The sequence below is a fragment of the Theobroma cacao genome, chromosome 3 (assembly GCF_000208745.1).
Source record: "Theobroma cacao cultivar B97-61/B2 chromosome 3, Criollo_cocoa_genome_V2, whole genome shotgun sequence".
Taxonomy (NCBI): Eukaryota; Viridiplantae; Streptophyta; class Magnoliopsida; order Malvales; family Malvaceae; genus Theobroma; species Theobroma cacao.
This window is the reverse complement of record NC_030852.1, coordinates 27,706,143-27,732,741: the sequence shown is the minus strand read 5'-3', so window position 1 is coordinate 27,732,741 and position 26,599 is coordinate 27,706,143. Positions and strand designations below refer to the sequence as shown.

Genomic DNA, 26,599 nt, shown 5'->3' with positions numbered 1-26,599 from the left:
GAGCAAATGCTACACTTCATATTGAAAGATTGAGCTTATCTCAATTGTTCATGTGCCTCTTCTATTAAGTAGTCTTTTTTTTTCTTTTTTCGATTAAATTATCACAAAATAGTACAAAAAAGTTTGACTAGAAACAAACCTCTTAATTCACAAAATCGATCACATTTATATAAAGTCTCCTAACCATGAAAATAATAGGAAATGTTAACAAAACTGCCTTATACCTTATAATTTTTAGGGGCATTTTAAAAAATAATCTTTAAAGATAAGATGTTTTTAAAATAGTTCTATTTATAATTTTAATTATTTTTAGTTGAGTTGGATAAAATTACCCTTAATAAAGTTACACGCTCTGATGTTACACGCTATGTACAAAAACTTATGACAAGTCATGGTTAGCATGTTATACTCTATGTACAAAAATATGTGACAAGTTATAGTTAGCTTGTTACACATTATTTACAAAAATATGTAACAAGCCATGATTAGCTTGTTACACGTTATGTACAAAAAATTTGGTAAGCCATGTACAAAAACCTATGACAAGTTATGGTTAGCTTGTTACACGCCATGTACAAAAATCTGTGACAAGCTATGGTTAGCGTATTACACGTCATGTACAAAAATATGTGACAAGCCATGGTTAGCGTGTTACATGTCATGAACAAAAATATGTGACAAGCCATGTACAAAAACCCGTGACAAGCTATGGTTAGCTTGTTACACGTCATGTACAAAAACCTGTGACAAACCATGGTTAGCGTGTTACACGCTATGTACAAAAATATGTGACAAGTCATGGTTAGCTTGTTACATGTCATGTACAAAAATATGTGACAAGCCATGTACAAAAACCCGTGACAAGCTGGTTAGCTTGTTACACGTCATATATAAAAATCTGTGACAAGTCATGGTTAGCGTGTTACACGCTATATACAAAAATATGTGACAAGTCATGGTTAGCTTGTTACATACCATGTATAAAAATATATGACAAGTTATGTACAAAAACCTGTGACAAGCTATGGTTAGCTTGTTACATGCCATGTACAAAAACCTGTGACAAGCCATGATTAGGTTGTTACACGTCATGTTAAAAAAAAATACTGTTGTTACACGCTATGTAAAAAAACATATTACACGCTATGGTGAAAAAAAGGTTGTTTCACTCCATGTTGAAAAAAAAATATTATTGTTACACATCATATTGAAAAAATATTGTTGTTACACGACATATTCAAAAACATTTTGTTACACTTTAATCCTTAAAATATTGTTGTTACTTACGAACCAAAACTTCAAATCCTTTCAGTTTTTTTCTTTTTTTTTTATTTTTTAACAATTTGACACAGATTAAAGTGTTTCTAACATGTTTTCATAGATCAAAATATAAATATTTTTTTTATCTAAAACACCTACTTTAACTAAAAATAAAAAAAAATTCTTTGAAAACCTATATTTATAAATTTCAAAATTTTGAGTTTATTGGTATCTAAGTCCTGAATTGATTTAATTAAAAGCTATTTCATACATTTGTGATTATTTCTACCGTTTTAGTTTTATCCAACATACCTAAAAATCAAATTTCTCAAACAGCCACCCACCCAAGTACGTCAAAACCATTGCTTGGTGTCTTGAAAGCGTAAGAAAGAGAAATCTGAAAACGCGAGAGAGAAAAATCAGAAGCATAGTAGACAAATACTGAATAGAGAAATCGATAAAATTTGAGAAACTGAGATGGTGAGAGAAATATGAAGCACAAATGGAGAGAAATTATGATGAATTGTTTAATTTATTTGAAATAGTTTAAATGATATTTTCGTCAAGTCATGACTAAATATGACTAAAAACAGTTAAATTTATTTTGATTGTTACTTTTAAAATGTCTTTATCAAAAAAGGTCATTTCTCACAATTTTTTCTAATTTTTATCATCAACTAACATCAAATTAACACTATCATCCAATCAACACCAAGTTACAAAAATTTTCTTTAATTCATTCCTATTTTTGCAAGAATGTCAACACTATAATTTGTTTCTCTGAACGCATTCCCAAAAAGAACACATTCAATAATAATATCACGAAACTTATCAATATGTTAAAACAGTTTTCACAACTTCAAAGGTCTCTTACAACTATTTAGCACATATAATAGAGTAATCATATAAATTATTAGTGCATTAATCTAAAATTATTACCCTAATCATATAAAGCACAATTATTACACTTGGTTTTATTAGTAAAAACGTAGAAAGAAGTATTGACTTGAATTTGATTGAACGTCTCTTTTTCTATTGCTAACTCTTTATAAGTAGAATTTTTCGAGATTATATCATATGCAATGCAAGAAAGGTAACAAATCTCATCCATTCACTTTGAGATCTTTCGAGGCAATTATAAACATCAGCAAAATGCATCAAAAACTAACTTAATTAGGTTTTCGAGAGAGTACATTTTACCTCATTTTGTTTCTTTATATACATTAATTAACTCCTCTGAATTAGTCTCAACAAATTCATGGCACAGTTTGTTCACTATGAATTTTATATAGCTTAAAAGCAGCTCCTCTCATTTTGCACATGCACATATTTCCACCCATGCAGGCACGTGTTCAAACATATAGGTGGAGATATTTGGTACTCAAATTTTAATAATTAGATGAATACCTATATAAATAAGATACCGTATTAAATAAAAAATTGTACCATTATTGCTGACACATGCAGACATGTTCCCTCCAAGGATGCGTTACCCTTTCAAGCAGAATCTTGAGACCCACAACTTGTTTATTTCATTCTGCACCCCCCATTTCTCCTCAGCTTCTCACTCCCACGTTCGCTTGATTTTCCTAATAGCTTAGAAAAATTCGAGAACATCAAGTTGGCCGGACCGTTGCTATATATTCGACCACAACAATAGCATCCTCCCCCCATGCAGAATCAGACAAACGGGGGGCCTCTCATAATGCAAGATATCGTCGACCACAAGACAGGAAATTGAATGATGTGGTTTTGCTTCGTTATCCATGTGTTCGGGGCATCTTGATCTGATCTAGATTCTAGATCTCTGTTTGGGTTTTGGGGGGCAAGAATAAGAGTTTTAATAATAATGTAGCCAGCTACATTTAGTGCCTTATTCTCTGAATATTTTAAAAAGGGAGGGTTTGAAACTTTGAATGCTTGAAATGGACAATTTTGGTTCTGTTTTTCATTTGCTTTTTACGACAGTACTTTACTATCAGTTTTCAATATCTTGTTTTGTCTTGTTTGAAGGTCACGTTAATGGTACATGCACCTCTCTACTACGTAATAGGACATGGCAATTGACATATGCAACCAAAAAAGGCTAAGGCATGGAGCAGAAACATGCATTTCTGCAAATAATGTCAGCCTTATGCATTCAGCAAGAAATCCTGCTCAGGTAGATGAGATGACCTTTGATTTTTAATAACTGCCAATTGAAGCTGTACTTTGGTTTTCATTTTAAGCATAGCATAAACAAGGAAGAGCATTATGAATCCAAGACAATTATTCTGTTTAATTTGTCTTAAGATAAGGTCACAACAAAGGTGAGATAATTTTTGTTTTTATACAAAGGAAAAATTAGACTAAACACAAACATTAAACCCAAAGTGATGAAGATACTTTCACAGGAGAATCCTCACACCTCAAGTATGCAAACTAAGGCAGAGCTCATGAAATCAAGTTAGCAATACTTACCCATGAAGGTGAGATTTTATTCTCTTTTGGCTGAATAATGACAAGTAGCTAGCTACCTACTAACATAATTAAACCAGATATCCATTTGTACTTCGCAAGAAAAAATAATCCTACATATTTGACTTTCTCTTGAAACTTCATTAGTTAGTTTAAGCAAATACAGTATCCGTGATATAGCAAAAGTACACCTCAAAGTACTTTTGCTTCTTCTTCTTTATAAATTTAGTGCTTGTCAAATGGAATTTATCAAGAAACACATGCACCCCAAGAAAATGAAAAAGTTTATTGTCACAACTCCAAATACTAGGCCAACTGTCTGAGTTTCTAATTAAACCACCCGTACATTAAGGATTGTGCCTTAACGTACAACTTTTTTTTTTTTTTTTTTTACATCCGAAGAAGCAGATACAAGCCGGGAAAACATCCAGAACAGCAGCTTAATTTGCTAGTTAGATAGAATGGCTTATACCCCAACTTGCAACTTGTGTTCCAGCATTCTACCAGCATAGTTAATCTCAAAGTTTTGATTTTAATAATACGAGTTTTGTTGTGTTGTGGGCAGAGTTAACATGGAGCCTTGTCTTTTTTATCTCTAAGATACCAACATAATTTAATGCCTTGCTGTGGAGATTTTCTGATTTCATTTCAAAATTTCTGCTGTCCCTCCCATAAAGGACACAACGGGCCATTCATATATAAACATTTTCACAGTAGCGTGTACCCTACATAATTAAATCTTTTTATGCTGGTTCCAATATAATACTATAATTAAGCATATAATGTTTCTTGGAAAACTGTTGATAATTATTGAGAGGCTTCTGGGAAGTTTACATAAGATCTGTTGGTCAATAAACATATATATGTATATGCAAGTATAAGATTACCTAATGCCGTCCTTTTTTTTTCCCTAACTAATTTGGAAATAAAAACCTAGTTAGCAGGTTTATATATTTAATTGGTAGAGAATTGGAAAATGATACTATGTAAATTGATATAATGATATATGAACTAGTTAATTTTAAGATTATACCTGTCAAAGTGTTCATGTTCAGAGATAAATCCACCATTTGCAGATTGAATAAGGCAATCTACTTAATTTGATTTCTTAATACTTTGAAGATCCAGCTGTGTTCTTTTACTTAATTTTTAGTTTTATTTCCCCTTGTAATGAAGAAAAAGAAAGAAAAGAAAAATACAGGCACAAGCAAATGGAAAGAGAACTATTGGTACAATGAGAAAATAGAAATCGTTTGTTAATTACAGGTAAGATTTGAAGCCTGTCCCAGTTGGATTTTTTTCCATTTTGTTTTTTCTTTTTCTTATTAATTTTTAAACACAGCCAGTTGGATTTACATGGCACTCTTCAATAATGTCACCCTCCTTAGGTTCCCCCTTTATAAGCCCATTCTCTCTTGACCAAGACATCCATCCATCATTTGTGCAAAGGCTTGTACAACCCACTAGTTACTTTCTATCCAAAACCTGCATCAAAACTGAAAACGAGATGGCTTTCTGGTCTGCTGAGAATGCCACAAAAGCATACCTCAAAACATTGAAAATGGTAAGTTTCCCTGATATCCAAAACAATATATCAATTAGTTCTCCTTGTCCTTGTCTAGTTCCCGTTTCAATTCTCTATTAATCCTATCTGACTTGGTTTTTGTGTAATCTTCCTGCAGGGCCAGAAAGCCAAAGAACCTAATGTAGCCGAGTTCGTTTCAGCCCTTGCAGCTGGCAACAATGCACAACTAATGGTTGTGGCATATGCTACTGCTGCCAACTCTACTGCTTTTGCCCTTGTGGCCGCTGCTTCCCAAACTGGTGGCCATGTAGTTTGCATCGTCCCTGGAATTGAAGAACTTCAACTGTCCAAGAAAATCCTGGGCTATGATGCAAGCCACGTTGAGTTTGTTGTTGGTGAAGCTCAAAATCTTCTGCTAAGCCACTATAGGGAAGCTGATTTTGTGCTTATCGACTGCAACCTGGAGAATCATGAAGGAATTCTTGGAGCAGTGGAGGCAGGTACGAAACGCAACGGAGCCGTTGTTGTGGGCTATAATGCATTTTCCAAAGGTTCATGGCGGTCCAGTGGATCGAGAACTCAATTGCTACCCATAGGAGAAGGGCTGCTAGTCACTAGAATTGCTGCAAAAGCCAAAATTGATTGTGGTTTTGAAAAGAGAAGTCACTGGGTTGTAAAGGTGGATAAATGCACTGGCGAAGAGCATGTGTTCAGGGTCAGGTTTTCGCAAGGGAAAGGAATCCAAGCATAGAATTTGGGCAGTGCTTCCTTTGATTGCTTAGGAGAAGCCAGATTTCCTCTCTTTATTTCCCCTGCTTTCCAGCCAACCAAATGGAATAAAAGGTCTTTAGTATAGGTCAAAATTAGTTTATCGGAGAGCTTTTAATTTGTAAATATCGAGTTATATACAGTAAATAATTGTCTCAAAGATAAAGGATTGATTCCATTGTGCTTTGATACTGATGGAGGCAATATGAGCTTTTCACATGTACGAAAGACAAGCAGATTAATTTGTAAAGGCGTCCTTGATGAAATTTCCTTTTACAAGACCTCCAGAAATTTACATGCCCAAAAATCATCATTTACCCTCTATCACTTGATTTTAGATGATTGCCAGACAGTTAATAGGCCAATAAGGCAATTCACTGTTGATAGATAGGGTATTAAAGTAATAATAAAAAAAATTTCACATCAATTAAGAAAAAATTATTTAAAACGCATAAATATAATAAAACTATCTCTATTTATTTTCAATTAATTTTAAATTATATATCCATCTTAAAATTTAATAATAACTTTTGTTTTTACTTATCTCAGATTTACTAATCCAGCTACAAAATGGAAATATCTTTTTCCCTTGCCTTAATCTCCCTCAGAAACAAAATTCCAATAACTAATTGTCATTAGCACCCAATAGGAGAGACATAATTAGCTAGTAGTAAAAATGTAGAATTCATCTATTCATTCCTAACGGATTCACCTTAATATGATGCATATAATGAAGGCATGATTTATTAATGTAAGTCCTGCAAGTCAATCGGTTTTGTGCTTGTAAAACACTATATTAATTAGTCATGTTTCATGTTAAATACATTATGAATATTTTATATAATGTATGAGATATTTTTTTATCTATAAGTTTATTTATAAAGAGTTATAAAAGACTTGTGCAGAAAAAGCCCTTAAAACATAATGGTCTTAAAAAGAAATTATAATCATAATAATTATGAGATTTTTATACATTAAAACCTTATTTCTAAATGTGTTCCTAGTAATTGTATTATCAAGAATAAGGATATTGAAAATGCTTAAATACTGGTACATATTAAGATATTTTACTTTACAAGTAAACAATCGATCTTGAAATACCAAATCTATCTTATATGTGAATTGTCATGTTTTAATTTTACCCTTACAAGGTCTAACGGTGATACCGTGTAATACTTCATGATATATTCGAGATATTTGATGAATGATCGAATTACACTGAAATACTGTACACTGAAAGGTTAGTCAAACTATATTAACTCTCCTAACATTTGAGTGGTCATGATGTATTGCTAGATACCACTCATGATCTATAAATATAAGCAATTAAATTAATTTATATTTATTACTAACATGTTGGGGAGTTAATGAGTCACACACAATAAGGTGATAATGTGAAATTAAAAATAGGATTTGTTCCCAATTAAAAATTTGAAATTTCCAATATGAACTTAATTAAATGGTTTAATTAAGTAGAAGGGTGAAATTGTAATTAACAAAAAATTGAATCAGTAATTTAACCACACCATAAATACTTAAATGTGGATGCTGCACCAAAATGAGAAGAATTAGAGTTAAGAAACACTTGATAAAAAAATCAAAAGCTCCCTACACCTTAGAAACGTTTTTTTTAGGTGGGTTCCAAGAATCGTTTTTCTTTGTCATTTTTTCTACCAAAACCGGTTCTTTGAAAGGCGAAATTCATGAAATCTTAGCCACTAGCATTGTTTCGCAGCATACACATAATTTTTACTTTGAAGAAGGCTTTTATTTGTCACTTGTGTGGATCACCGTTAGAGACGGGACACATGAACAACTTTGATTTGCGACAACCGATCTTTGGTGTGCAATCAAGAAAAGGGGTCATGACTTGTGATTTATTGAAATCATTACTAAAGGTATGATTCTTATCATTTACTTGTAAGTATGAATGTTAATCCAATCAAATATCGAAACAAGTGATCTTATAGAAGTTTTAGTTTTCTATGTTTATTTTTGTAATGCTATTTACTTTTAATTGTTAATTTTTGAATTCTGTTCTTTTTTTTTAGCATGGTTGAAATCTAGCATGATCAACATTGATGTATATAAGAATTTCAGTAATATGAAATGATCATAGAACAGTGCAAACACAGTAAGGCCAGGTAGATTTTGCAGAGAGATAGTTTTGATCTATTTTGGTATAATTAAAGGTTGGTGATCATAATTTAATTATAATTGTTCTGAAGCAACGTGGGTCTTCCTTAATCTGTCTCTAAGATAGATTAACAATTATGCACGGTTGCAGAGTTCTTCAATTTAATGTCCCTTTTATTTTGGACATCAAAGCATGTTGATGAATATTTGGGGTGGATGTAAAGCCTGGAGTTGCCGGGATGCTTGAGAGAAAACTAATTGGAATTCGTACTTCTCAAGGGCTTGGAGTGGTGCTATAGAGTAAACTTTTTCGTTTCAAGGGCAGCAGCCACCGTTTTGGGCTCAATCTTCAACCTTCGCGCTTCCCCCAATAAAAAGAGCGTCCATCTTTAACTAGGTTTGCAGAAAGTCCGGACTCCAAAGGCCTAAGCCAGCGTCTAAAGCTCCTTGCACATGCGGAGCATCTCTCTTGGTGGGGTTGTCACACTCGTTGCAGCCTTCCCCAAGCAACTGCAGCGACTCGGAATTCCTTCGGAGCCCAGACGGCCTTAAGCCCCTAACTCTCACTTTTTAAATTGACAAGCACGTGGTTAAAAGAGAGGACAAAGGGAGAGGACAAGAACAAAGTATTACTTACACCCGCTAGTTAACTTTGGTGAGCAAACTGTTCAAATTTAAATGTTGTAAATTTGTAGGAAATTTTAGTAGAAAATATCAGTTCCACGATATGGGATCAGATTGTACATTACAACCATTTTGATGTTTTGCCCGACATGGATTCTCTCTCTTCTCCTGTTCATGATATTGTATAGTCATCCAAGATAGATCAAAATACCGCCCGTGATTGTTTCTGGAGGGGTCTTTTTTGTCCTTATCTCTGCTCGGTTATATGGGATCCCACTTTTGAGCCTGAAGAACTATAGAAAATTAGGAATCCAAGGAGCAAGGAGGAAAATACAGAGATAGTCGTCATTAAGAAGCCTAATTAATCATTCAGGTTTATGACGTTCCCCATGTTAAGGACAGGTAAACTTTGTCTGTTTGACATAATTTTGCCCCTGTGACGACATAGATATAAGTGACAAAGACTAAATTGGCCATGACTGTCTATAGATAATAATGGATCGATGGGGCCTAAACTTAAAGCATGCCAATGAAACAGGAGAGCTATCATTCCCCTTTTTCGTACTCTAAAATATCAGTATACTGCCCAGACCGATACCTTACCAGACGTCTCCCAAAGAACAGTTCAATGTCATCAAGGAGCATGTGAAAAGAGTACTTCGAAACCAACAAAAGAAGAAAGACGTGAGGAGATTTGATCGATCTTCTTTTCATGGTTCAAAATTAACTTCTTGACTTCTGAGAAGCCTACTCTGCCTTAGCTAATCAGCACCGAGAAGGAATTTTTAATATTGTTTAAATTTTTGTTTTCTACTTTTCGCTGTTTATTTATTATTTTTTTAGTTTTACCTTTTATTTTTTATTTATTTTCTAAAAATACACAAAAAAACAGAACATCAATCACATGCTCAAAACATCAATCGCAACCATAATTAAGGCACAACAAATGATCCAGGCATTGCAGGCTCAAAATAAACACGGATGATTAAAAGCCTAGAGAAATCTTGGAGATGAAGATAAATTAGGGTTACAAGCGTTCTGCAAATGGTTAAAAATCCACCAATTTACAAAATTTTCCCAAGGCTGAGGTTGATTTCACATGGAAAATCCCCTATAAAGTCCCATTAGCAGGGTATAATAATGCACAACATTCACAAGGTCTAGTCCTCAGCAGCAGGACTCAAATTAAGCATGCTCCTTTTCATCCCCAGAGAGTAGTTAGTGACACATCATCTCCAGCTTATCATCACCATTTGAAAATTTGATCAGATAAAGATTGAAGCCACTAGAGACAGCTACTGCAGTTACCCAGTTCTTGAACAACTGCGTCCATAGATGGTCTTTCGATAGGAGAGTCATGAGTGCAAAGCCAAGCAATTCTTGCAAGTTTAGCTGCTTCATATTCAAAGAACCTACCATGGAGGTTTGGGTCAATAAAATCTTGGAATCGACAAGATTCAGCTCCAAGACGTACCAAGCTAGTAACTTTTCGCTTCCCAGAAAGGACTTGGAAAACAAGAACTCCATATGCATAAACATCACTCTTCTCAGTAAAACGGCCTGTACTAGTGTATTCAGGAGCTAAGTAACCCATAGCAGCACTGGCCTTGAGTGCTGCGAAGACAATGTCATTGGTAAGTAGGTTGTGCAAGCCAGAATCTGAAAGCAGTGGGTTGAATCGCTGATCAATGAGCACTTTTTCAGCTGAAATATTTTGGTGAACCAGAGCCGGTTTGTTTGCTTTGTACCCATGCAAATATGCTATACCTGCTCCAAGAAGGACGATAGCTTAGTAAAGGTAAGTCAAGAACAACCAAATTCTAGATTTTGTAGTTGGTATTTTAGCATAAGGGATTATACAGAGAAATATGACAAAAAGAATGTCAAGAATCTCAAGGTGGCTTCTCAAAAACATAAAGCATTCGATGTCAATGCAATATCAAATTAGAAGTTAAACAGCAGCTGGGAGTTTCTAGAGACCATATTGTGAAGCACTGAGACATAATTAAACAAATCTAATTAGAGCTAGTCGTTTAACCCGCAATAGATAAAGGCAAAACTAAACCTACCTTTGGCTATGCCTTTAACTATGGAAACTCTAGTGGACCATTCCAGGACCTGGCCATCACCATCCTTCACATCAAGACAGCGTAGCAAATTCCCATTGGGAACAAAATCATAAATTAGAAAGCACTCTCCCCGGGCCTTTGAACAACAAAATCCTCTCAATCGCACTAAATTCTCATGCTTCAATGAAGCCAAAATATTCAAGCCCTTCAAGAACTCTGCATCATCAGATTTGCAACTAGTTTTACTGATGCTTTTAATAGCAACAGCAGATCCATCCCTCAGAATCCCTTTATAGGTTGCAGAAAAGTTACACTTCCCCAATAAATTTACCTCTGAAAAGTACTGAGTAGCTGTCTCCACCTCTTCTAAATTGAACCTAAAGCTTTGAAAGACATCTTGGGCAAAGCCAGTGAAATTCCTGCTATCAGCCAAAGGATCCCAACCATTAGCATACTCAAGGCTAATGAGTGGAGAGCCATTCTTCCTGTATACTCCCTTGGCTTGATCAGTGCTAAGACGGCTATCAGAAATTTCAAATGAACTACCAAGCTTCTGTTTCCGGCGACGGTATTGTGTGAATGTGAGGATTCCTATAGCTGATAATGCAACTGTGACAACAATTAGGCCCACAAGAATAGGACCCCTTTGAGATTTTGATGGCTTTGAGCACTGAGTTGGCTCACAAGGTAACTGCAGATTTGCTGTCTCTGGTATTTCTCTAGGACGACCAGTTGTCCCTGGTCCATACGCCTCAGGTCTGTTTGGATTAATATGATCAGAAGTATTGCAAGCTTCCAGTGATGAAAAACCAGACCCACATAGACCCAGATTATTTTGAAACAGGAACCCATCATTCAGTCTCTTAAGGGCTACAGCAAGCAAAGAAAAAAAAATCAAATGGAGTTTATTTTCTCCAATAAGACCAAGATGAATATTGACCGACGCTATAATAAAAAGATGATTACCAAGAGGAACATTGCCAGAAAGAGAATTGTTTCGGATGTCTAGAACTTCAAGCAGAGGAGCATCAGCTATTTTCATAGGGATTGAACCAAATAGACGATTGAAGCTCAAATCAAGCCTCATCAATGTACCCACATCTCCTAGACTTGCAGGGATTGCACCAGTAAGTTGGTTCGATTGCAGGGCAAGAACATTAAGCTTCTTCAAAGATCCCAACTGCGTCGGTATGCTTCCAGTGAGCTGGTTATAACAGAGCTGCAACACTATGCAAAAAAAAAGAACACAGTTAAGTGAAGATTAGTTTCAAACGACCAAAGACACAAAATAAATCATGGGTTAAAAGTTCAATCCTTTTCAGGAAAATTTTTGAGCTTTGTAATACTTTAAGGCTCTACATCCAGCGGGAACTAACCATTTTGTTGCAGCAGGGACAAAAAGGACATGTTAATAAGAGGCACGCTTGAATAAATTTTAAATTTTACCTTGCTATTTTCATTTTCCTAAATGAGAAAATATGACATTAATTTTGAAGCACATGCCAGTGTGTCTCACTGTCTGTCAAAAAATTTTCTCAGAATCCAAACATAGCAAGATTTGAAATTCTTTCAGTTCAACAAACAAATCATTGGCCAAAATAAAGAAAACCCATGTTAAATAAGAGACATGGAGCTGCATGACATCAAAATATATACACACCCCAAGAAAGAAGCCCAAAGCTTCTTAGAACCTCAAACCTCGAAAAATCCGTTCTAAATAAAACAGAAATTTTCAAAATTTATAAACAAAATATAGTAGCACTAACCTTGCAAGCTACCCATGTTACCAATCTCCGGAGGAATCTCACCAGAGAGATTATTCATATTCAAATATAAATCACTGAGCAGAGTCAAGTTAGCTATTTCTCTTGGTATATCTCCATACAAAGAGTTGTAATGCAAGTAAAGCCCTGTCAAGTGCTTAAGCCCAGTAATAGCTGATGAGACTTTGCCAGAAAGCCCCTTCCCTTGCAAAGAAATGTTGGCTATTTGCCCTTTCTGGTTACAGCCGACACCTTCAAAAGAACGATCACAAGGGTCACCATTGATGGTCCATGAAGAGAGATATTTGTCATCTGGGTCTAAAGCAGCTTTCATATCCAGGAGTGCTCTCAGCTCAGTATTTGCACTGAAACAACATTGGGTAGTGAAGAGAATAAAGAAAAAGAAGAGAGGTACTGTAGAAACCATGTTTTGGTTTCAAACTTTCAACTCAAAAATGGTAGAAGAAAATGGGTTGTTTTGCTCTTGAGCAAACAAATGCTTCCGATCTTCCGGCTGGGTGGTCAATCGTTTGTTTGCTTCTTGCCTTACAGGCAATAGTAGGAGCTCTTCTGTTTTTCCTCTTTTTTTTTTTTTCTCTTTCTCAGCTATCAAGTCACACTCTCTCTCGGACAAAGAGAAGAGGGCGAGGAAGAGACAAAGATGCAGAGATGTCCATGCCCTCTTTCAGTAGGAAAAAGGTGTACTAATACTATTACAGTGGAATTGCCGAAAAAAAAGTAGGTTACAGCCAAAAAAATTTAAAAAAAAAAGTAGAAGAAAAAGGAAGTAGCTATGACTTTAAAGAGTGTGGGCCGTTGGATTTTTTGACCTTTTAAAGGAGCATCGAGGAGTAATTGAGGCTCACTTGCATGATAGTGTTTCTAGTTCAGGTGGTGAAGAGGAGACTTTGGTTGACCTGTGGCGCCCTTCACATTCCATCTGATAAAGAGATATTCCAAGAGGGAAGCTTGCCTAGTGTATGGCCACTCATACAACAATATGTTACTCTCTGAAATCATAATGGGAATTTATGGCATGCAGCAATTTGCTAAGAACACTTATGAAAATTGATTACTATTTATGATTCATTGGAATTTAAAACAAGTAGTACTGTTCTTTTGATCTTGATTAGAGAACTCTTAAAAAACAATGTAGCATTTATTACTTTAATTATGTACACTAGAATATATGTTATAATCTATGCCACCAAGATTTTTTTTTTAATTTACAAAGGTAATAGTAGTAATGTATTTTCTTTTACAAATTTTGGTAAGAGTGAAGCATTGATTTTCTTCTAATATGCTAGCATCACATGTGAAGCTTATGAAAGGGGCAAATAGATTACATTAAGGAAATAATATAATCAAAGTTTAACTTTGAAAGGGCTAATTGAACCTCTATGCCTGGCTCCGTGTCTTGACTTGGTTTTGCCTGTCTTTCAGTAGGAAAGAAAGAAAGTAGCATGCCACATGCTGCTTTTTTTCTTTTTGAGAGAGAGAGACAGAGAGAAAGTTTGATCTATGCAGTCAAAAAGAATCTGACGGCCCAAATCAAATCAATCAGTGCCCGAAAATGGGTCCACGAAACGTTAAACTGAGAGCAAGTACGTATGCCACGTGGTGGTTATGGGTGGTCAGTTACGGTCCTCACGAGGTTCTGTAGCCGTTCTGTAATTGGATTCCCTTCCCCGCTCCATAGAGTAGTTCGAATTTGAAAAAAGCCACGATCCCATGCAAACATTCTACGGTAAGGCCATGATAGATAGAGCGATTTTGAGCCGTCGAGTTTCAAGATAACCTGGTTAGGGTGTTTGACTGAGTGGTGGTGATTCTGGTTAATTAGAACCGTAGGTGATAAAAAAAAAATAGAAGTAGAAACTTTATTGCCCTCCTTTCGGACCTCTCTGATTGTGCTGTGTCAGAAAAAGTCAGACTCTGACATGACTGCCTGCACTCCACTCTCCATGCCCTTAGCTTAGACAACCCTCTTCGCTGTAAATGGATTTTTTATTTTTCAGTAATTTTCTTTTTATTTCCTACTGATAACTGTAGTTAACTTTTGCTGATCAAGATTTCTTGAGTTGCCCTTAGCAGAAGTAGCCTGCTCCATTTGTTTCTTTTCAAATACTGTGTGGGGAATTTTTTTTGCTTTGTTGCTTTGTCGTTTTTGAAAATAGAAAACCTCCATTCTAAGCTTATGTTTTGTTATTTTCAAAAGTACAGAAAATCTATTCATGAATGAATTCTACTTTAAAAAAAAATACAAAAAATCTATTCAAAATTTTTGTTATTTTTTATTTTGAAAAAAGGGAGATTCAAATATATATACACCACGTTTTAAACAGAATATAATGAATTCAAATACAACATTCCATCGTTTTATTTCTCATTTGTTCTGTATTTGCTTGGTTAATTGATCAGTAGGACGGTAGGACCCGAACCCGTGATGTCTTAGAGACCGAGATACACGCGCAGTGCTCCAGTGAGCATTTATACATCACAGAGGGCTGGTAACACCAAATTGGACAAGAAAAGGATAGGCGCATCATTCATGATTGCGAACAATTACATACACACCAGCCACTTTCGCCGCCACAATCATTCATCAGTATTTCTGTTGTATACTACATTCCTTCAGCTCATTTTAATTTTTACTAGTATAATTTAGATAAAGGAAAAACTTAATTACTACTACTACTTGGTTGTGGCCAACCCTTTGCGATGGATTTTATATCTCTGTGTGCAAAAAAAAAGTTGGTAGATGAGGCTAAAATGTGTTGGTCACAACAAAATAGGTCTATTCGGTTCATGGAAAATGTGAGTAGAATTTTTGGAGTGTGCTCCTCTAATATCTCCATGAAATAACAATTAAGTGCTGAAAAGAGCCACTTTAAACCACCACCAAACATGTCCAACTTGCCTCCCAACCACCTCTAGTTGGCATGATGCGGCAGCCTCTACTAAGCTCTTGAGTGGAGATTTGAAATGGATGAGTTACTTTAATTGAATGTTCGAAATCATGGAGCGAATCATTCTTTATTTTTCTCTTGTTCTTTGCTTGTCTATCTTTCATCTCTACTTCTTTCGCTTTCACACGATTTGTCATCATAAAACCTCCGTTGTCGATCATGTGGTTGTGTTGATTTGAGTTTAGCTTATGGGATTTCGAAATTTTGATGCTGATTATGTTAACGGTTGATTTAAATATGATATTAGTGTTAATGGGTTGATTTTAATTGTTACAGTTTTTTTTTTTTTGAAAATTTCTGAAATGATTCATGTCATAGATTTTATTTAAATTTTTTTTCTAGTGAGACAAAGTGTTAAGTATTAGCACAGATCCTAGAAAAAAATAACAAAAGAAAATAACCTGCGTAAATGTAAAGCATAATTTTTGAATTTTTCCCTTTTTTACTAAATTAGTGCCTTAGTGTTAGTGGGGATTAATAAAGAATTAATTATAATTTGAATTGTATCCTATATTTGTTTTCTTTTTCCTCAAACTTGTCCAAAAAATTGTGTCCAGGTTTGCAGTAGGATCTCGGGAGACGCAAATTTTGGCTTACGTCCCCGTTATATAAATCCAGAAAAAAACCAAGTGCCAAACTGTAGTTGCCAAAAGCACTAGAGTAGGGAAGCAAAAATGAAAGTGAAAACAATATATGATATTGGACCACATTAGCAATTTGTAGTTCCAATATTGGAAGCTAGCAAACGTCAGGCATCACAAGATTTGGAATCTAGAAATACTAGATGACTACGATGGGATACGTTGCCTGATACATCCGATAAAAAAACATTTGTGTGTTTACAGAATTTGCTTTGAGTTTGTGAAAACAAAATTTGCAAGAAAAAATGACGGGATATGAACCACACTCTAAAGTAACCTGTCTTTTGCTTTTGTAACTCTTTGACAACAACAAGATCGTAGAAAGAATACGGCCTTTTCAGGCCCACCGCTTGGCAAGAATTTAGAGTCTGAAAGATTGATTGCACTGGCCACGAACATACCAACCACCTTTATATCCATTCTCCTGCTATATATCCTATTGCACTATTGATTTGAAACAAGAAAATCGATGTGTTGGTCATGATTTTGATTACCTATATGCTGTATAGATAGAATAATTGCACATTGGATACTGTCTTTTTCCTCTGATTTCTCCCGCTAACAACCGAAAGATAGGATTCTTCCATATAGATTAGCAGTTGGAGGTACATGTTAAAGTGTTTACTGAACATCAGAATATCTAGGGTTGCACAAAATTGCATCGGTGTAAGCCACAGCTTGCGTATGGAGAAACCCATATTTTATTATAACTACTTCAATCCCATTTGTTTAACACAACAAATATACCTCATTGACCGCAAAAGAAGGTTTGTTATAGCTTATTATATTCCAGTAATGTTGCTTTTTAGGCATTGGTCTATTGTAGACCAACAATGCTTTGGAGATGCGGTGCTCCCAAATTTTTGTTTTTCTGTTTTTTTATCTGTTCAACACTGTGCTCTGGACTTTGGAGGATCTATACCCTGCTGCCTCAAGCCTTTTTGAAGCTTTTCCATTTACTTTGCACAGGGACAAAGCATCTCTTGTTATATTTTATTATCCACTCATGCTTCTGTATGTGAGATTAAAAGCTTATACATATGCTAGCTAGCTAAAAGGAAGTGCTCCCACTTAGATCACCCTTTTGCGAGGCAATATGTTAAGCTCATTTCTACACGAAAATCCCAGCTTTCTTTATCCAAGAGTTAGCTTATACATATTCTAAAGCTATATATACCGTATGATGGGTCTTTGGGAAGTGGGAACATGTTGCTTTCCTTTAACTTCTGTGGTCCATTCTGTTCACATTTCTTAATAATAAAATTTACTGTATGATATGATACAATGCCAACTGCTAGCTGTCCAAGTAGATGGTGCTTCAAATACAATATCAGGCCTTTATGTAATTCAACAAAACTCAAATGTCAAATATAGGGTATTTTGGCCTTTCAAAAAAAAATATAGGGTATTTTGACAGTTTGTTGGGTTTCTTCTACTTGTCACTTTTAAGCCTTTTTATTTGTAGGAATCATGCAACAAGCTGGAGAACTTTGTAAGAATATTGCATAATAAGGTCAACATCAAATTGAGGAGCATCTCCCTTTGGTAGATGAGATAACAAAAGCTTCCATTAAAGCAGCTAGGTGGCTAAGAATTTAACTACCAAAGCACAAGAATTTGGCAAAAGAAACTTATAGAGCATAAAGTTACAAATGATGTCAATCATCCTACAAAGGTTCTTGAGCCCATTTTTCTTTTTTTCTTTTTGTAAAATTGAGTTTGGCAAAAGCTATAATGCTGGAGCTCTAAACCTATGGAAGAATTACTTTCCATAAACTCAAGACTTCTTTTTCTAAATTCTATTCTTTATCAATTAATAGAAGTGTCTTTGATTGACCATTATCAAGTTTATAAAGGGTTTATGTATCTTTTGCATCAAAGAAGGAATTTTGGGGCATGGGACCGATAATTGTGGAGTTGAATATTTTTATCTTAGTAGACTTCTTCATGAGGGTATTACCAAAGAGTTGTGTTTCCAAACAATCCATGCTGCAGAGCTGCAAGGTGTTAAAGTTGCTGAAAGAGGATGAGTTAGGTATTATGCAAAGTAATTATTTTTTTTTGAGAAAGGTGCAAAGGAAGGGTGAGAAATTAAAAAAAAACTTTAGGAGTAAATTTTTGAAAAAAAGCAAAAAATATTTTATTAAATTAAAAATAAAACTAGTATATTTATTTTTAAGAGATTGTAAAATTATATATTTATTTTTTTTAATAAAATGATAACATAAAGTTTACTGACAATATATAAGATTTATATACTGACTATACATCAAATATAAACTTTTTAACAAAAAGGGTGTGACACATATTACATTTGTATTTTGTAACAAACAAATGGACATACAGAATAAACAACACTAATTTATATATTTGATCTTGTAAGTGAAGATTTGCAGCAAAAGAATATGGGCTCATAGCTTTAAAGTGTTATGGTGAAGTTCCTTTCTCTTAGCTTTTGCGAGTCCTTTGGAGCACCACAACACCTTTTCCATCTCTTTGTTGGATCTTCCAATTCAAGTAATTGAAGTTCAAGGGGAAAAACTTAAGTCCTCTGCGTTCTGGGGTGCTTGAAATATCATGACAATCACAGGCCAAAAACAAATAAAAGATCATGACAATTTACTCCATATTTAATTTTGGTCAACTAAACATAACGTTAATGCTAGTCTTCTTTAGCAGTTCAGACTACAAAGGAACATCGCAACCACTTCAACTTAGTTAGATAACATTTCCACATGGCTACCTATGTCTTGGGACCAAATTACTTAGCTTTGCTATGACCTAGCAAAGAGGCATGTTAATTATTAAATCTAACTCAAATTGAATGCAGGAAGACATTTTGCGAGACTCGGTTACTATTTCCATCCTTTCGAGCTATACAAATAATAGCAGCTGTCCTCAGGATCATAGGCTAAAAGCAATGATTCTTATCTAATCTAGCATCTGAGCATCTTGCTTTCTTTTTCCACAGAAAAGGTTGAAGCCAGTTTTTGGCATTCTGGCGGAATGGCGGGCATGATCAGCAAAAAAAGAACTCCAAACCCTACTGAGGATTCTTGAAGTTGGTTGAGGAAACCGACTCTAAACCAGGCTGAAATGAAAACTTGGGCTTTTTCAGCTGTTTACTAAGAATGGGGCAGTTTCCTATTCTATCATCATTGAGATCGTTTCTTCAAGCGCTGTTTCATGTGGTTCAGGATAGCACAGGGTGCCATGGAAGCTTAGGTTTTGTCCAATAAGTTGCTACAACACCTGGAGGAGAAGTTAAGGGAGGTCCAGGTGGTGTGCCATGTCTTAAGGAAAGTAATTTCTATTCAAAATTTGCAGGCAATTTAAGTCCCTGATTGCTTGCTGCTATATTCTCATTTTCCCAATAAAGGCATTGCTTTCAGAAAAAGAAAAAAGAAACGTAAAAAAAGAGAAAAGATTGTATAAAAAAGGCATAGCGCTCTACCTCTCATAATTCCTCATTGAGCCCAAAGCATTAACATGCTTCACCAAACCCTGGGCCAAACCATGAAGACATACTGCATCAACGTTCTACCGGGACAATCATTCTGTTTGCTTCGGTCAGCACATAAACGGAAGAAGAGGTTGAGACCAATATACCAACTGAAAAAAGGAGGATTAATTAAGTTGAGACATGTTACGATCAAATGAGACATTCTTTTTAGCGGTAAATATGATCAAGTTAGACATGCTTATTTTTCCTGAAGCTGGCAACCACCTTTGGATTTTATTGTATTCATGGAAGTATCGGCAGCCATGAACTAAGCTTTGACTTAATTAGTACCATGTTTGAAAACTTTTAATGCATCCCAATATAATTATATACCTTATGTCCGGAAATATTATTGGATAAACCCTTTTGATTACGACATTTTTAGACTTTAGTCCTATTCAATAATATTACATTATGCTAGTATATTTTATTATGTCTGCTTTAAAGAGGGATGAAAGTTGTATGTAATAATTTCCCTTGTTTGAATTTGATTTACAATGGCTTTTTGGTCCCCGTTCAGTTCTTGCAATTATTTGATTTTGATGTGTGGATTGTTGGGCCCTGGAAAGAGAGAGGGGAATGTCAGAGAAGAAAAACGATTTAAGGCTTTTGTTCGTTAGAGCATCGATGCCTATAAAAGGCTGGCTTTTGTAAAAGAACATGGTCCATCAGCCCAAATATTAAAATCGTATAGTCTGCAGTGTTCTTGATCCCTCTCGGAGAAGGACCCAAAACTCCAAGCCCAAGGATATGCGTGTTATTTTCATAAATGCTTTGGTCAGATTAGCGAGTGTATGAAAATATAAAAACCCTAAAGAGAAACACCGCTTGAAAGGAAGCTAGGGTTTGCGCTTGCGCTTCGTTGCCGACTGCCCAGTAAAAGCCTCAGCAGAAACAGGGAAGTCTCACCACCACAGCCGTCACCATGGGTCGCATGCACAGTCGTGGGTACTATTCTCTTCCTCGCAATCTCTCTCTATATGTTTATATTTCTACGTATACTTATCTGCGTATTAACATTTTCGCTTTGTTTCAGTAAGGGTATTTCTGCCTCAGCTCTGCCTTATAAGAGAACCCCGCCAAGCTGGCTCAAGATCTCTTCTCAAGATGTGAGTCCTTTATCCCTTTTCAGATTCCTTGCTGACAGAAATGCCGAGGAAATTTTCTTATGATTCAATGTTAATTTGTTCAGGTTGAGGAAAACATATGCAAGTTTGCAAAAAAGGGTTTGACCCCCTCTCAGATTGGTGTCATTCTTCGTGATTCCCATGGTATTGCTCAGGTTAAGAGCGTTACTGGAAGCAAGATCTTGCGTATCCTCAAGGCTCATGGTAATATATTCTTCTTTCGTTTGACTATATGATTGGTCAATGTCCTTTATTCCTTCCAGTTAGCATAAAGTTTCAAGTGGAAAATATTCATTGATTATTCTTTAGATTAAACATTGTGTGGTGCATTATTTTTTATGTGCTGTTAATTTTTTTTTTTGGATAGGTCTTGCCCCTGAAATTCCCGAGGATTTGTACCACCTCATCAAGAAGGCTGTTGCCATCCGCAAGCATTTGGAGAGAAACAGGAAGGACAAGGATTCCAAGTTCAGGTTGATTCTTGTTGAGAGCAGGATTCACAGGCTTGCTCGCTACTACAAGAAAACCAAGAAGCTTCCTCCTGTCTGGAAATAGTGAGTCTGTCTCTGTTGATAGCTTGTGTTCTTATTAACATGTCAATGGGTGATATACTGATTTCATCAGCTAATTGCGTTCAATTTACATGGTCTAAGTATAATTTACATCTTGTCAAGATCACAGTCTGAGCTTTGCTGCAATTGATGTCTAGTTGCTTATATGGGTTTTGTTGCAAAATTGCTATTCATGTGAAACATGGTTATACGTAATGGTTTCAATCAAATGGAAATCTTGTTCGAGAATCTGTAAATACATGGAACACCTAAATGCGTAGATTGCTTGAAATCTATTTGTAATTTTAGAATCTGAGAGAAGCCTTAGAATATATTATGACAAGTTTCATTTCAGTAAATAATTTGGTTTACAATGTCTTATATAAATATGTAAGCCATAGCAGTAGATTGTCTTCAAAATATTTTCAGCATCTGGCAAGAAAAAACATGTTAATTGGCTTCCTTTTGATTAATTGATTTGCTTTGTTATGTTCATCACTATAGAAGCACTTCGTGCAACTATTCCTGTATATTCTACCTGGAGTTTGTTTTTTTAATGCTGTGTGTTGTAATATTGATTTATCTTTTTGGTTTGCAGCGAGTCTACAACTGCCAGCACTCTTGTTGCTTAGGTTGGGTGTGGGTTGGTGCAATTTTGGGGTATCCTGGTTCTGTGTGGATGCTCTGAGTGAGCTAGATTGTGTTCTTGTTCTAGTGAGATATGTCCTGATGTAAGACTTTATTCATATCTGTTAAAAATTTTGTTATGTCTGAAAAGAGTCCAGAACATGTTTTTCTGCTGATTCTACTCTATTCTCCTTTTTCTCTTTTGTACTTCATTTAAGATTTGAAGCAAGAAATCTTTTTAATTTTGAAATCTGTAGTATACCCCCTTACTACATTATTGTTAGCGGGATTGCTGAAAGCAGTTTAGCCTTCCCCTCCTTGAAGGGGTTAGAGTTATTTAATGTCGACCATTAACAGGGTATGGTGTTTGTAGAGGCTTCTTTGTGTCCAAAAATAGCCTCTTTCAAGGACTCAACATGGACTTTGGTAATAGGTGTCTACCATATATCAGTATTCCTCTGGTAGTGGCTTGTTTAGGGTGAAAATCCTGCTGGTTGCAGACACTTGTCACCCGGATCGAATATCATAACGACATTTATGTGTTTGTGTATTTTGAATATTAATAGATCTGAGATAAATTAAAGTGAAATTAAAAGCTAGGAGTTATTTACGCTTTATCTTACTTTGTTTTTTTTTTTTTTTTAACATCTTGAGGTATTTTCGTACTTTGGTTAAGCTCTGGTACTCCGTGGACTTGAGTTTACTAGTTGGACAATTTGCAAGCCGAATGTGTATGTTTTTGTTTAAGTAAATTTACTATTAAATTTTATAGTCTGGGTTTTTGGTTTTTAGATTGTCTTCGGACTTAAAATGACTGGAGTTTCAAAGATTCTAATGATTTGTTGATTCAAGTTTCAAGTGATTGTTTTATTTCAAAAGCAATTTTCTTCTTCTAGGTTAGACATTTCTCAGAAGTGTTTGTTAACACCATTAAATTTGACATAAGGAAAAGGCTGACCTAATATTAAATTGCTAATATAGCACAATACTACTGGGTGAGTAATGATGATACTAGAAGGATCTGTGCTAATAATTTGTCTTAAAATGTATAATGGTATAAGGTGAGACTAGAGATTGAAGAGGAATGAAAGTTGTTCGTAATAATCTCCCTTACTTTAAAATGGCGTTTGGGTCTCTACTTATTTGATTTTTATGTGTGGACTGTTAGGCCCTGGAAAGAGAAAGGAGGATGTCAAAGAAGTAAAACTATTTTAGGCTTCCATTTTGCAGCATCCAGGTCTGTAAAAGGCCGGCTATTGGAAAAGAACATTGTCCATCAGCCCAAAAGTAAAATTGGTACAGTCTGCAGTTTTCTTGATCCAGCTCAGAGAAGGGCCCAAACCTCCAAGCCTGATGTCATTTTTATAAATGCCTAAGTTAGATTAGCGAGTGCACGAAAATATAAAAACCCTAAAGACAAAAACCACTTAAAAGGAAGCAAGGTTTTTCCGCTTGCGCCTCGTTGCCGACTGCCCATTATTGTGTAAACCTTTAATTCAAAGAAATCTTTTAATTTTGGAATATATGGGGTAACCCTTTAAGCCTTCCCCTCGTGGAGGGTACGGTGTTTGAAGAGGCTTCTTTGTGTACAAAAATAGCCGCTTTTAACAACTCGACTCGGACTTTGGTAATTATATTGCGTTATTAATGTTTGAAGTCTAATGTATTAGTGTTTGCTTTGGTCCAGTCATTAGAATCTTCTGGTAGTGGCCTGTTTAGGGTGAAAACCGATAATCATAATTCATAAACCCACACCTACTCACGAGAAAACCCCAGACCCAAGCAGAGGAAATGGTGATAGGGCTTAGGCAGTTCATGGCAAGAGTTGGCAACGGAGCCGGAGAGCCCGTTCTCGATACAGATAATGGCGAGGAGCTTGTTCACGTCCAGCCTTCCGTCTCCATCGCACTTGGGAATCGTGCCCCGGAATCCCCTGGCACTCTCTACATCACCACCAAGTACCCTTAACTCTCTCTACAATTACTCGAATTGTTGCATATAATCAGCATCATTTTTAGTTGCATTTAAAGTTTAGGACTTCTGGGGTTATTTTTTCTTTTTTGGGTCGTTGCAGGCAAGTGATTTGGCTGAGTGATGTGGACAGCGCAAAGGGCTACGCTGTTGATTTTTTTTCTCTGTCGCTTCACGCTGTTTCAAGGGACCCGGAGGCCTACCATTCTCCTTGTATTTACACTCAGGTTTTCCAGACCTTTTCTTATTTCTCCTTTATTTACTTAGAAAACATACTTCCCTTGCCCTTATTAAGTTTGGCTTAGGTTTTGTGATGATTTTAGTTACTAATCATGCTCATGCTTTGCTTTCAGTTGATTAAAATAGTAAATTAAAATGTGTATTTTGCGGTCTTTTTATTCAATATCACTTTGTTTCTTTATAGCTGTTGAACTCTTTGGATGCTTGTTCAACTTTCTTTGATTGGTGAGAAGCAACCTGGGGAAAGAAAATCTTTATTATGCATTTTTATTTATTGGTGGATATGTGCAACTCGGCCAATAAAATGGGCAAGGGAGTGGCTCCAAATTTTGCCAGTTCTTTCTTAGGTTAAACTAACATGACAGTTGAAGTATGGAATTTAATGTGGAATGGAGCTGTCAGCATAAGTTTATAATTGTCATCTAGTCTCAGTGCATTTTTTCAAACCATGGGTTGAAACAAAACCAAGAATTCAGGAACGATTGGAAAAGCTCTAAACAGTAATGTCATTTAGGATGACCAATTTTTTATTATGAATAAAGTTTAAAGTTTGTAAGTTTAATATGTACTGTAATAACTACTTTCATTTCCTAATTAAGTGAGTTTCTCTGTACATTTGGACTGGGGATATGCAATTTTTTGGTTTCCAACAAGTGCTTGTAGTCCATGGTTTTCTCATTTATTGAAATCTCTCTCTCTCTCCCCCTGTAAAGTCGTTGGTGCTCCTGATCTTGTTGTCCATTATTCGCATGTTCCTTTCCTCCCTTTGGTGTATACTGGGTCTGATTAACGGTTTTTTGCCTGAAGATTGAAACTGGAGCTGATGAAGATGTGTCTGAGGACTCAGATTCAGAATGTAATGAGGTTTTAGATTTATCCAAGGTCACCGAGATGAGGCTTATTCCTTCAGATGCTAGCCAATGTGCGTATATTTCAGAATTTTCCTCTTCTAATGCTTAGATCATTTTTCTGCTGTTTTTATCTGTAGTGGCAATGAATGTTAACTTTTATTTTCATTTATTATGTGATAGTGGACACTCTGTTTCAGATGTTCTGTGAGTGTGCTGAGTTAAATCCAGAGCCTATTGAAGGTGAGTTCCGTTTCCCAGTAATCTTATGGAGTTGTAAATTGAGAAGTTTTTGCTGTTGTATGGGCATGCTACCTTTATTGATTGCATGGTTATTTATGTTTTTGGTTTATGCATTAGAAGGAGAAGAAGAAGGACCAAATTGGGTTTTTGGTGCTGATCAGTTGGAAGATGAAGCTGGAGGTATGGGATAGACAGTGTTAATACTTTCTGAAATCTCTCCATGGTTTCCTTTATGTGCTTGCATGTTCTTTACATCTCTAATGCATCTCCAGAGGGTGATGATTCGGAATGGCATTTCCCCCAGAATCCAACAAACTCAATTGGTCATTCAAATGGTGATCATGATCTAGCTCGCACAGTGCTTGAGGTATGATAGTGAAATTTCATTCTTCTAGGTGCTGGGAGGTCGTGTTTCGCTCATTCCTAATATATATTAATTTTGTCAAGGTTATCTATTATTTCCTTGTGAGCCAACACCAAAGCTGTGGCCAATTGAAACTTATCTAACAGGATATTTATTTTGTGTATAGGTTTCCTGTTAATGTTATTTGGTTTATTTTGCTTTGAAAATCATTTGCTTACTATGTTTTTGATGGCTTCCCTGTTGTCTACAATTTGTGGCTCATCTCATTTTAACATCTTCTGTTATTTGTTTGGGTCAACAACAAATTTTAGGGCTGTGATTAGATGGAACTTCTGTAATTGGCTTTTCTTATCCATGTTGTCATTGTTATACTTTGCAATTTTTCTGAAATACCTTTCTAGTGTTCCTTCTTGCTTTGCTTCTTAGGCTTTTTCTCATTTAACCCATTTCCACAAAAACATGCAGCTTCAAATCAATGATCAACGCTTTGAGGATGCGGAAGAGATGGAACAAGTTAGTGATAGCAGTCATCATCATCAACATCATCAGTGAGCTCCCATGTGACTGTCGTGTTACAGGAAATTCAGCATATGGCAAGAGTGAACATAATTCTAGTGTTGCTTTTAACTGATTTTGCTCCATGCCCAAACTTTGTTGTATATACTTGATCACTTGAACAAGTTGACATTGTTTTCTTTTAAAGAAACTTTTTAAAATTATTTTGTTCTTCGTTTTGTTATTCATGTATCAGATAGTGCTCGTAGAAGCTCAGGTTATGATACGTTCATATATGTAGTATAGTGGAGTTTGGCAACATTCTGTTGGCGACATGTTTGTCAACCTCTCGCCCTTAGCGCAAATCAAATGGATAGATGTTAGCTACAGAATACTGGTTTTAATCAAGTATGCTATGG

The 26,599-nt window shown here is 35.6% G+C and overlaps 4 protein-coding genes across 5 annotated transcripts; 3 read left to right on the top strand and 1 right to left on the bottom strand.

Moving 5' to 3' along the window:
• LOC18605404 lies at positions 5,079–6,291 on the top strand. The gene is made up of 2 exons (XM_007038387.2): positions 5,079–5,281; positions 5,400–6,291. The coding sequence occupies exons 1-2, from the start codon at positions 5,090–5,092 to the stop codon at positions 5,991–5,993; spliced, it is 786 nt and encodes a 261-aa protein (XP_007038449.2). The 5' UTR covers positions 5,079–5,089; the 3' UTR covers positions 5,994–6,291.
• Positions 9,718–13,303, bottom strand: LOC18605403 (BRASSINOSTEROID INSENSITIVE 1-associated receptor kinase 1). Its single transcript, XM_007038385.2, has 4 exons — positions 12,606–13,303; positions 11,806–12,066; positions 10,840–11,709; positions 9,718–10,537 (listed from the first exon to the last, which is right to left on the bottom strand). The coding sequence occupies exons 1-4, from the start codon at positions 13,027–13,029 to the stop codon at positions 10,056–10,058; spliced, it is 2,037 nt and encodes a 678-aa protein (XP_007038447.2). The 5' UTR covers positions 13,030–13,303; the 3' UTR covers positions 9,718–10,055.
• On the top strand, positions 20,498–22,205 carry LOC18605402 (40S ribosomal protein S13). Its single transcript, XM_007038384.2, has 5 exons — positions 20,498–20,662; positions 20,751–20,823; positions 20,907–21,045; positions 21,209–21,395; positions 21,991–22,205. Exons 1-5 carry the CDS (start codon positions 20,640–20,642, stop codon positions 22,022–22,024), a joined length of 456 nt encoding a protein of 151 aa, XP_007038446.1. The 5' UTR covers positions 20,498–20,639; the 3' UTR covers positions 22,025–22,205.
• On the top strand, positions 23,583–26,515 carry LOC18605401 (chloride conductance regulatory protein ICln). Of its 2 annotated transcripts, none has more exons than XM_018117562.1 (7): positions 23,583–23,977; positions 24,094–24,217; positions 25,038–25,152; positions 25,262–25,321; positions 25,439–25,501; positions 25,594–25,688; positions 26,151–26,515. In XM_018117562.1, exons 1-7 carry the CDS (start codon positions 23,811–23,813, stop codon positions 26,235–26,237), a joined length of 711 nt encoding a protein of 236 aa, XP_017973051.1. In that variant the 5' UTR covers positions 23,583–23,810; the 3' UTR covers positions 26,238–26,515. The 2 variants fall into 2 exon arrangements, with proteins under 2 accessions (XP_017973051.1, XP_007038445.2); XM_007038383.2 differs by having other exon boundaries at positions 23,584–23,977; positions 25,442–25,501.